This window comes from Orbicella franksi, chromosome 5 (assembly GCF_964199315.1).
Source record: "Orbicella franksi chromosome 5, jaOrbFran1.1, whole genome shotgun sequence".
Classification (NCBI taxonomy): domain Eukaryota; kingdom Metazoa; phylum Cnidaria; class Anthozoa; order Scleractinia; family Merulinidae; genus Orbicella; species Orbicella franksi.
In genome coordinates this window covers 16,504,083-16,516,487 of record NC_138149.1, presented here as the reverse complement: position 1 = coordinate 16,516,487, position 12,405 = coordinate 16,504,083, and the positions used below count along the sequence as shown (strand labels likewise).

General features: G+C 37.9%; 1 protein-coding gene across 5 annotated transcripts in view; it reads left to right on the top strand.

Annotated features, from left to right (window-relative positions):
- LOC145486405 (glutamate receptor 1-like) overlaps nucleotides 1-12,405 on the top strand; it is a 40,753-nt gene that overhangs the window by 17,621 nt on the left and 10,727 nt on the right. For 4 of the 5 annotated variants that reach the window (XM_081465057.1, XM_081465056.1, XM_081465058.1 and 1 more), the window contains 6 exons: nucleotides 2,482-2,751; nucleotides 6,719-6,996; nucleotides 8,520-8,663; nucleotides 9,693-9,866; nucleotides 11,351-11,449; nucleotides 11,938-12,069. In XM_081465057.1, the coding sequence (XP_081321183.1) occupies nucleotides 2,482-2,751; nucleotides 6,719-6,996; nucleotides 8,520-8,663; nucleotides 9,693-9,866; nucleotides 11,351-11,449; nucleotides 11,938-12,069 (1,097 nt within the window). Of the gene's footprint in view, nucleotides 1-248; nucleotides 2,752-6,718; nucleotides 6,997-8,519; nucleotides 8,664-9,692; nucleotides 9,867-11,350; nucleotides 11,450-11,937; nucleotides 12,070-12,405 lie in introns of all 5 variants that reach the window. The other variant, XM_081465059.1, reaches the window with a different exon arrangement.

Here is a 12,405-nt window from a genome sequence, read left to right as displayed (position 1 = left end):
CGAAGGACCAGAAAATGTTGCCGCTACTTCTTTAGTCCCCAATGAACTCGCATAACGACAACAAATTTGATTTTAACACTTTTTTAATAACCAAAGACACGTCCAAGTTTTACAAAATCAGTTCCACGTGAGTCCGTCCGGGTGGTTACAAAGTTTTGCAAGCTACTTCATGTGATTGACACGAAACGTCACGATCAAAATAAAACAAAAATAAAATACTGTTCTTCGGCGGTAACAGTCATTCTTAGTGAGAGCCCTGAAATGTTCCGTTTTCCTATCATGAAGCCGTCGTTTTGTTTTGCCCATGTAAAAGTCACTGCAGTCCCAGCAAGCAGCTTTATAAATGACCTTAGATTTCTGTGAACGATTTAGACGGTCCTTGTATTGAAAGAAAGATTTGATTCGGCGAGAGCTTCGAAAAATTATCTTAAGATTGACAAATGAACAGAAATTGTATACACGTGATCTCAGACGCTTAGAGATTTGGTCACTTTGTACACCTAAGTAAGGTAAAAAGATGATAATATCTTTCCTCGGAACCGTAGGGACAGGGCTGCTTGGCTTGTTTCTGTTTCTGTTTAGGACGTCGTTAATGTTGTAAGTGATAATACCTTGTGGGTAGCCATTTTGAAGCAGGAGTTAGCGAAGGTCATCAAGGGCAGATTTAAGCAGGAAAGCGGAGGAGCAAATTCGGTAACAGCGATAAGTAAGTGTACGAATGAGATTTATTTTGTACTTGCGTGGAGTGAAGGACTCCCATTTAGTACAAAGCCCAGCAAACGTCTTTTTCCGGTAGATGGATGTGGCAAAAGTGTTGTTTGGGCAGCGTTTGATGAGGATGTCTAGAAATGGAATTTCATTGTCTTGTTCACTATTGCTCACTATTTACAAATGTGCCATTCGATGAAACAATACAGATTTGTCTTGAAAAACTGTATTCTCTACCCGATCCTCCGACATTACCTTGTGATGCTCTGCATAAATTATTAGAATTTGCCACTAAGAAAAGCCATTTTCTCTTCGATGACCAATACTACGACCAAATAGATGGAGTAGCCATGGGTTCACCGTTAGGCCCAGTTTTGGCGAACATTTTCATGTGTCACTTTGAAGAAAGATGGGTCACGAAAGGTCAAATTCGTCCGTCACTCTGGTATAGGTACGTTGATGACACTTTCACCATGTTTGACAGCAAAGACACTGCTAATGAGTTCCTGCGATATTTAAACAGTCGTCATGAGAGTATCAAATTTACTACTGATTTTGAACAAGACAATGAAATTCCTTTTTTAGACATCCTCATCAAACGCTGCCCAAACAACACTTTTGCCACATCCATCTACTGGAAAAAGACGTTTGCTGGCCTTTATACTAAATGGGAGTCCTTCACTCCACGCAAGTACAAAATAAATCTCATTCGTACACTTACTTATCGCTGTTACCGAATTTGCTCCTCCGCTTTCCTGCTTAAATCTGCCCTTGATGACTTTCGCTAACTCCTGCTTCAAAACGGCTACCCACAAGGTATTATCACTTACAACATTAACGACGTCCTAAACAGAAACAGAAACAAGCCAAGCAGCCCTGTCCCTACGGTTCCGAGGAAAGATATTATCATCTTTTTACCTTACTTAGGTGTGCAAAGTTACCAAATCTCTAAGCGTCTGAGATCATGTGTATACAATTTCTGTTCATTTGTCAATCTTAAGATAATTTTTCGAAGCTCTCGCCGAATCAAATCTTTCTTTCAATACAAGGACCGTCTAAATCGTTCACAGAGATCTAAGGTCATTTATAAAGCTGCTTGCTGGGACTGCAGTGACTTTTACATGGGCAAAACAAAACGACGGCTTCGTGATAGGAAAACGGAACATTTCAGGGCTCTCACTAAGAATGACCCCACATCAGCCATTGCCAACCATATAAAAGCCACAGGTCACTACATCAAGTGGGATCATTTTGATATTCTAGCTTCTGGTAAAACAGATTATCTTTGTAAAATTAAAGAAACTTTGCTCATCCAAGAACTTAAGCCGACTCTTAATGTAAACGTCAACAATGAGAAGCTGATACTTTATTAATAAGCTTAGGCTTTTATTGTTTTACTGTTAAGAAACAGATGTTTCTTAATCTCGTTTCCAGACTCCCTATTTACATTTCATATATAGTTTTCAAAAATTGTAACGGTCTTTATTCCACTTTTGAAAATGTATGTTGCGTAGCATACGAAACGTCAAGTTATTAAAATGCGTAAGTTTAATATGTTTATCACCGCTATTTGAGTTTTATTCCTCCTTAAACTACGATGGCCCAAGAACAAAAGTCTTTTTGATGTTCGTAGTTTATGAGGTCGCACACAAAATACTTTGAAACAAAGAGCCGTTACCTTTAGCTGTTGGCTATCGAAGTCTCTAATGTCGTTCGCAGACTTCTTGTGGCCAAGTTATTTACGACAACTGTTATTTCTATTTTCATTCACAGTTAATAGTTTACTGAACAGTAACATCTCGATACTGATTGGTCCAATGGAAACGTCTGCCGTTGTTGTCACCCACCCTCTCTGTAGCAGAGCGGGTGTCCCTCAGATAGCTCCGCTGACCAGTCTGGAAGGGATACCCGTAGGTAATACTGACTCAAACTATTTAGTACGTATGAGTCCTACAGAGATGCTCAAGGCAAAGGTATTAGCAGAAATAATAAAGAATTACAAGTGGGAAACGATGGCAGTGGTCGGATACCAAGATGACCAAGGTAAAGTATGTGATCTACGTTTAATGAAGGGGCAGCTAAAAGGCCAGTGACTGATATTTCACCGTTAGAATGATTTTTGCCTGTCCAATATTTTCTCAGTATTGCTGCAAGTACACTTTTTTAAGGCTTTCTTACATTTTCTTATGATTTAAAAATATACTACCTATGTATTTTAGTAGTATTTTTTCTTTCGTCACCTCAGAACACTGTTTGTATGAAATAAACTTTTTAAACTGATTTAAAACTCAAATTCAAGTTCTTCTCTCGTCTTCTCAGTTGTTAAGATGTATCTTAAGTTCAAAAAGGTGTTAATCATAACTTCACGCAGATTAAATATTCCGAGTGTTTTTTTCACGAAATGTTGTGCGAGTTTTCCAGAGCTACAAATAGCCCTGGAGATGGTCGCAGCATTTCTTTTTCCTCCAATCTTTCACCGGTGTAACCACCTAAAGAAAGATTTGCATTATAAACCTCAATGTTTGTTATTAAATTGGAACTAAAAGTCTTCTATGACAACAACAGATTTAAAATTTTATATTTAGCCCTTTTTTGCTGATGGATGTTATGTAACATCCATGAGCTTAGCAGGCAGTCGGATGGCGCTCACTCACTCACTCCATTTTAATTAATTTATTCATTAAACCTGGTTAAACAATTTTCTCCTACTTCCCCTGCTAAGTATTTCTTTTGTCCAAGAGTGTTCGCGTACATTTTTGCCCGATAAATTGAGAGCCTGGGTACGAGTTTATCGAACACTTCGAAGATTGAAGGCGGCCATTTTGGTTTCATGTGATTTTCTTTCGTAAATATGTTGTTTTTTGCCTATCGGCTTTTGCTCACACCTAGATGAAAGCTGTTAGAGGTATTTATGACTGTGGTCATGTATCGTTCACAACAACACGATCGGCGAGGTCAAAGAATTGATACAAGACACCCGGGAAGACAAAGCCAGAAAGTGAGATCGTGATTAGCTTTTTTCTTGGCAAGAGTATTTGATGGTTTCCGCTCGCTTTCTCTCGTTGTGTAGTCAAAGGTAAGCTTAAATTCTTGTTAGATTTGGTTTCATTGTTTCTTTATTGTTTTATTTGTACACACACATTGAAATTCTGCCTGTGTTAATATCGCAGGCTCGAAATTTGTAAGCTTGTTTTTAAATACTTAGGAGAAAAAAAAATCGAAATATATTGCCTTATCTTTTAGTTTTGTTGTTGTTCACACTACATTTATTTTGTATTCCATGCAGCTCGACCAGAGTGAAAATTTCTTCACGGATGATGTGCAAGGCAACCTACATGTACGATTGAGTAAATATACACTCCAATATTTTGGTGATGGATGAACAAAGAGACTGTGTAGATCTATTTTTTTTGCGAGAAAGATATGCTGTCCAATTGTGTCAGAAAGCCGGACGCATGGTGGCTGGTGATGTAGATTTTTTTTTTTTGCTCCTAGAAATGAGAAATTTAAAGAAATTGACATCAAAACTTGAATTATGGAGAAGAGAATGCTTGATACGTGTCAACATAAGTATGTTTCGTAATCGTTGCAAAAATCTATTACCAGAGACATATCTGCAATCCTTTTGAATATTACTGCATTGCTAGTGACACTAGCACAAACAATTACCAAGATATATAGGAATAAAGTACCGTGATTTTTGTTTCCAAGAAAGAAAATTGTTGTTATTTTATTTGCATGCACTACAATATGTAGTACCCTTATTATTGTATTACACCAAGCTGCGGGACTTCTTCGTACAGTTGACTCAAGGTGCACTTTTTTCCAGGCTGGAGGTATTATAAGACTTAACAGGGCAGGGATTTCAAACGTTAATTGATTATTTATCCCACAAATAAGATCTAGTGGGCCACATTAGGTTTGTGAAAGGGGTTTCAGGCTAGAAGCTACATGTATATGAAAGGAAAGCCTTTCCTGTTAAAAACATTGTTAAATGGATAGGTCTTTGACCCTGGGCCAGAGCCTCCTTGTATAAAACTTTGCTACTCCCTTCCTCCTCTCCATGAACATAGTTCTATAGAAAGAAACCTTGTAAATAAAAACATTCCCTTGACTTCAGGTTCATGATTGAAACAAAACTGTCTGAAATCATTCTTATAATATTGACGGAAATACTTATTTTTTCTATAGATTTCCTGTTTACCCACAAGCTACAATCAAATTATTTATGTTTGACTTAGCTTAAAATAAACAAGATTTTGCTAATATCCATGTCGCACTTAAGTGAAATTGGGCAAAATACTCTTGGCAGTCTTGGCATTCTCAAGTTGATGTCCAAAATAAATTTCAAAATCATGTATTGTAATTTTTACATAATAGTAATCATTGTTATACAGCTGTTTCATAATGTTAACTGATCAAGGACCATAACCAATTTACCTTGACCCAAAATGCACTGCTGACTCATATACATAATTATATATTGTCAATTTTGGACTGACTGGTAAATATGGTGAACTCTCATTTAATGATTTCATATTGAAACAGACTGTTGTTATTCTTTGACACTACTTAGTATGATAACAATGTTCCAGTTCCAATCAAAAATAATTATTATCCATTTTAAAATTTTTAAGCTGTCTGTGTTAACAACCTGTTATTTGATTTTTGTATTTCTTTTCAATTTCGAGCAGTCTGGGTTCAAGCCCTGGCTGGGAACATTTTATTGTGTTCCTGAGCAAGACACTTAACTCTCACTGTGCCTCTTTCCACTCAGGTGTATAAATAAGCACTGGCAAATTTAATATTGCAGGGTAACCCTGCGATGGACTAGCATCCCATCCGGGGGTAATAGAAATACTCCTAGTCGCGTCATGCTACAGAAACTGGGATAAGTGCTGACCTGATGGGTGACTTGGCTCATATGCAGACTTTAATTTCACTTCGGAGTTGCTGCTTGCCTCTTTTTCAGAACGAATGCTCGTGCAAAACATTTTACATGAAAATGACTTGATTTTCAAGAGAATGAACGTACAGGTGACATGTATTTTCATACGAATAGTTTTGCACAAAGACTCGTTTTGCCACAGGCAAAAGTCAACTATTCATCCATAAGCTGGCTCAGGGAGCCTTTGATTATTCACAAGTATACAACTGAGTTACATCAATAAAAATGAGTAGGCGTGTTTCTCATGAGCCTAACTAAAATTCAATAAACAGTTCAATAAAGGGCTTATTTGGTTGGTTTACCAGTATTATCGCCTCGATCGTATTTATCTAGGGGTCATGCTTTATTGAAAATCAAAGGCAAACAAATTATCCGCCATTATTACCTATTTTTCTACGTTTTGAGTAAAGGTATGAAGAACGTTCGCCTGTAATGTATACCTGAGAGTTCCTTCTTACTCGAGATATATTAATGAATGTTTGATCATTTAAAGGGACACTGTCACCATTTTTAGCATGAGTTTGGAAATCTCAAAAACATATATCGATCGTTGGAAGCTGAACAATAATGGTTTCATTATGTAGAGCATTACTCATCAAAAAAACCCATTAAGAACTGAGGATGACTAGCGATGGTGAGGATGCAAACAGATTGCGATATGGATTTTTGAAAAATCCTCAGGATGTCAATTTTTCAAAGGTTGAAGTATGGCTCGAAAATCGTTGAAATTTTGCAAAAATGTTGCTGCAGTGTGGACTTTCCTCAAGAAATTGCTTTTAATCATTTAGTTAAAGCTAATGAGGTTCTTATTACAGATATTTAGGGACCATTTCGCGAATTTACAACAGTTTAAAGCAAATATATCGCGACAGTGTCCCTTTAATATCATATTTTTCGGTATGTTTCCAACAGACTATGCGTAATTGGGCTTCACTCCCATTCCAGACTCGTTTCCGCAACTGTAATGTTAATCTCAATATTTCTGTTAAGGCCAGTTTCATCCTAGTTATTACGTAACCGTAACGTAAAGATACTACACTGAAACGTGATTGTTAACCACAGCGTCCAAAGGACAATCCGAGTTTCGTTTCATTGCAAGCAAGAATGAGTGGAATGTAGTTATCGCCTCTCTTATCCCACCGCCGCCACAGGGCCGAGTGGGACAATTCATATCAGCGGAACTGGTGCTAAGAAAGTTGAAGAAAACTCAAGCCACCCGACTGTTGGTCGCGTTCTGTCCAACGTGGACCGTCAGCAAGCTGATGCAATATGCAGATAGTGTGAAGGATTTCGACATCAGCAACTGGACATGGATATTTTCGGACTTAGGAAACAAGAAGGTAAAACACGGGGTTTAGTAGGATTGCGGAGAAAGCGGAGGAGGGAGGTTTAACTTGCAGAGCGTGTCAATGTCCTAAGATTGAGAGGAAGAGTAAGGAATGATATCCTCTTTATACTACCAGTGTGTTTTCGAGGCTAAGTACTTTTCCGTGAGTATTCGTACTCGGTATTAGACTGGAACTAGCTTGCAACTGAGGCTAATGCGGGGAGTGTTTTCAAATGCAAATGATGTTCCGGCCCATGATCCTCAATTCCAAGTTAGTTCCAGTCCAATACCGAGAATAGTAATATGGTCTGTGAGAAAATTAGTTACAGTTCTATTATCGTTTCCAATGAGGTTATAGTTGATTCGGGCTTCGGCCTCACAAAATATCACCTCTTATAGCTCACCACTGGATTTCCTCCGGTTCTTATTGGTTTAAATTGATCACGTGACGCGATAGCGTTCATCGGCGGAGAGACGCTATCAGTCCATAGTACCCGTTTGGAGAATACCCGGATGGATAGTACTCGTCCGTGAAAATTTTTCTGTAAACAGACTGTACGAATGAATAAATATTTGACTGATCTGTATTTAATGGGTTTTTTTCTGTTTTATATTTTTCAAATTTTATCATTTGACTTTCACGCCTTTCATCCAAAAAAGTTGTAAATAATTCAACATGATTTTTGAACTGGCGCGCGGAAGAAAATTTAGTGGTGAACAATTAAGACAAGACAATGCAGGTGTACACATGTGTACGGGAACACTTTGAAACCGACAGGCCGCGCATTTTGAGGCACTTTGAGAACCCAAAAGAATGTCGCACTGCGTGTTACCATGACAAATTTTCCGTTATCGACTAGGCCTCCTCGTGAGTTGCTCTCAGACCTCGTCCACAACACGCGGGAGGAATATGAAAACGGAGCTTTCTTTCTTCAGTTAGGCCTACCGTCCACGAAAGCCTTTCGAAAACGCTCTTCAAACCCGAGGAATTTTAAAACTCCGGCTTTGCGTATTAGTGTGGACGGAAAACAGTTTGAAAACGAAGCTTTTCGAAAACGATGACGTCACGATAATCATGATATTCTCCTGTCTGAGTTTTCCTCAAACACAAATGCAAAATGACCTGTGATTCTTACGTTTTCAAATTTCTCCGGCATAGTGCGAACGGAAAACATTTGATGCGTTTTCCCAGTGAAAACATTGTTTTCAAATTCCTTTGGCGTAGTACGGACGGTACACATACTTTGGGAGATACCAGTACTTAACCAGCACTTAACGCACAAGACAAACACCTTAATTTAGAACTTTCTTTTCATTTATCTTTAATCTTTAATCATTATTTATACACGGTAAAAAAAAAAATTCATCAGGTACAATAAATTCCAATAAAATGTCTAAGATCCTAAACCTAAAATTATAATCCTTTATGTATTACCATTGTAATTGTCTTAATTAATTTCCGTAATTTTTACCCTTTAACATTGTCTTCCTGTTACATCCTGATTGGCCTGTTTTATATTTGTCTGTTTCTTATAGGGAGACCTCCTCGACGATGCCTCCGGTGATGTCCCGACCTACATGCGGGGACTGCTCGGTATCAAGCCATCCGTTGGTAAGGGAGCTCGCTATCAAGCTTTCAAAAAGGCTTGGGAACAGCGCATGCCGGGAAAAGAAATATCGGTAAATTTCACTTATTATTAGACACGTTACGATAAACCGCCAATGATGGTTAAGTTTGGCCTATTGTAAAAGTAGCAAAACTCTCTGCTTTGGATCAAAATAAAACGTCTTTGATGTCTTGTAAGGGTGCACAAACGTGATGCCAAAATGTAATTGACTACATCATACAGAAAATTTCCTTTCAAGAAAGTAGCAAGAACCCCATATCTTAGAGGCAAACGTTCTCCATAATAACCCTAACCCTAACCCTAACCCTAAGCCTAACCCCTGAACAAAGGCTCGCATGGTTACAGTTTGCTGTATTACGATGTATTTAACTGTTAAAGAAGGACATAACTCCTGCCGATGATAAAGCTCCCTAGTGTAGAGATTAGTTTGGATTTTGTTTCTTAGCAGTAACCATGGATATTTGCGATGTCGCTTAACGATTATAGAACTTACTGTATGTTTTACATCATTATCAACGTGTAACCTGTAAATTTTTTTGGGAAGCAACATTCTATCCCAGCATAAGTTTAAGCGTAAATATCCTCCCGGAATGACGCTCCCCGACCAGAAAAATTAGCCTAACAAAACATGCTTTGAATGAAGACAAGTACAGAACGTACAATTGGGATTACACAAAATTACAATTTTGCGGCAATGTTAATCAGCACTTTGTACTGTTAAAGAGCCTTATTTGTGTGACAAATAAACATTCAACAAATTAAGATAATGCAACAAAGAAAATGGTTCTTATATAGTTACGGTGAATGAAAGGTTGCATCGAATACTAAATACTTGCTATGCCTCTGGAACAGAGTTAGGGGAAATATTGTATAATTCCAGATTAAACTTGCATCAGCGAAAATTTTGTTTTGAATGTAGGAAATAATGAACTAGTGATGGGTGATTGGTTATATTGGTACGTATTCTTTTATGGGGAAATCAAAGATGAAACACAAGTTGGTTGTAACTCTGTTTCACGCCTTAAGGCGATCATCGGACAGGCTTTATTATACGTATTGTTTTATCGCTTTCCATGGCCAGGTATCGGCAGGTCGAGTATATGACTCAGTATTATTGGCTGCTGAAGGAATCAAGATGGCCACGAAAAACGGAACGGTTTTATCCAGCAGTCGCCATTATCGGGGTTTTTGTAGCAGTTCTGAGACACAGCAGGAAAATACCAGTGGAAAAGAACTGGCTAAACACTTGAACGAGGTAACGGGGTTAGGTGTTAAAAATTTCTTCCCCTTTTCAAGCTTTTCTATATACTGATCTTACATCAGCCTGGTATTGGCGTTATGTTTTTGTTTGATCGCAGCTAAAGAATGTTCTCTATGGATAGATTAGCTTGTCTTTAACAACTTTTTAATGCCAAATTGTTTTAAGACATGAAGTCGTAAAAATTGCTAGTTACTCTCCTTGATTAGGCTAGATGCTTAGTTTTGCTCCAAACATTCAAGTTACTTAACACAAAATTGACTTTGCTCGATATTAAAAGTGATTGATTTTCCCAAAATCTCTGTTGGTTCACTATTGCATTTTTTAAAAACGTTTCTCAGTCACCGGGTTAAATTATTCCTTGTGACCTAGGAACTGTGACCTGGCTTTTACAAGCGAACTCCTCATTAGTATAAGGACAAGCAACAGAAATATGATCACACTACAATCCCGGTCAAAAGAAGGTGTGGCTTAAAAACGCCGATATTTTTATCACTACATGTTACAAAATATAAACATTTTCTTTCAAGTTAAGTTTTGAGCCCGCCTCCGTCTCCCTGCACAATGTTGCCGTAGATCAGCGCGATTGAAATGCCACCAGTTCAGCTGACAGAGATCAAAATTGAAAGGGGGAGGGGGTGTAGGGGAGGGATCATGTTATGCGTGACTGGAAAACATTCTCTCTCCACTGCCGACAACAATTTTGACCAGGGTTGTAGGTTTCCTGTGGTGGTCCTTTCTAGGAATCTTTGCCTCCTGTCTCTGCTCGTACTTGCGAGCTTTTTCGCCTGAATTAGCTTGATCAAAACTCTTAGGACTGCTGTAGAAAGATAAAACTAAAAGCTTCACAGAGGAAAATTAAACGAAGGGAAGACAATAATAATTTAAGAAGACAGTAATGATTTAAAACGAGTGCTGCTCCCCAGGTCTCCCTGGTTCTATTTTCGATTTATTTTTTCTTTTTGTTTCTTGCTCGAGCGTAATTAAGAATAAGAAGGCAAGTTGTGAGAAAGGAACATCTGGCCAGCTCGAAGAATATTTAATTTGCCCAAATTTTTCAAAGGAGAATTATACGTAATATATCGAACACGAGAGACAGTGTTTCATCGTGATATCCAAACACCGAGAGGAGAGTTGAAAATACGACGCGCAACGGAGTATTTTTGACGAAATTCGAGGTGTTTGGATAACCGATGAAACACTGTCTCAAGTTTTTGATATATCTTCTCAATCGAATCAAAAACTAAGGAGTAACCGGAGAGGTAAAATCGTCAAAATCAAGGCTAATTAAGACCTAATTAAGATCTATGCTAATTAAGACCTTATTTACAGTTGTGATTTTCTTTGTTTAAACTTGATGAATTATTAACGAACTTGAGAGAAAACGTACGCAAACCAACGAGAAGTTTGCTTCTTGTATAGGCTAACTTATTTTACTTTCATTGCTGACCTCATTTAACTTAATTTTGTGGTTTCTTTAGGTCAGAGTTGACGGTGTTATGGGTAGAATTCACGCCAACGATCCAGATTATTCAGCTCAATTTGATGTCGTGAATCTGAGACGCAGTGGAGAATACAAGGTAAGCACAGTCTTTTGAAAAATTTTGTATGTTAGCTCAAAGGAGTAAAAGCGTCTGCTGATGTTTTTATTTTTTCGTGTATGGTCGCTGTTTGCATCACTTTAAATTTTCCGAACTGACTTTTCACTACAGAATTTGAGGAGATAATTAGCGATTTGCTGGAGTTTTCATCATTATTTAAAACAACAAAGACATTTTATGGTGAATTGAAATGTTTCCTGTTAGTGACAATGTCCATTGTGCCCACAATTCTAAAACACCAATACCTTCAATTGCTAAGAGCGATTAATTAAATTACTTACTAACAGAATTAGCTATTTTTTTTTTAATGAAATGAGTGGATTCGTGTTATTTCCGCTATCAAGGTATATTACTTGGACATGTGCATTTAAAAATCCTTTTTTAGACGTGCATTCTAATTAGTCAAAGCAAATAGACATCCTTGTGGTATTTTCATATTTGTATATCGAGCTTTACTGCGTTTGCAGGTTGGAGAGTGGAATGAAAAGATAGATATGTTTAAGAACGAAACACCAGTGTGGTCGTCAGGCAGCACAAGAACACCACTTGACATCCCAAATATCCTCAAAGGCAAAACTCTTAACATAGCCACGATTTTGGTAAGAAGTATGAAGACAACTCAATTGCTTTATCTAGACAATTTCTGAGGTAGATTATCTCGTACTGCAAAATAATGTGCCCTTACTGTACGAGCCGGTCACATGGTACATAATCAGCCATCCTGAGCTGCAAGTTCCTGGTAGCAGATCTAAAGGTGGACTGGAGGGAAGTGATTCAGCTATTGCTTTATACTACTAACACAAGCATCGTTGAGTAAATTGTCTGTAATTTGTCTTTTTTGTACTGAATATGTCCCACTTCTCACGTCTGCTAATCCGTGGTCAGGCCATGCCTTTCCTTTTGCAAATACCAGAAGTATCGAGGGTCTGCGTACG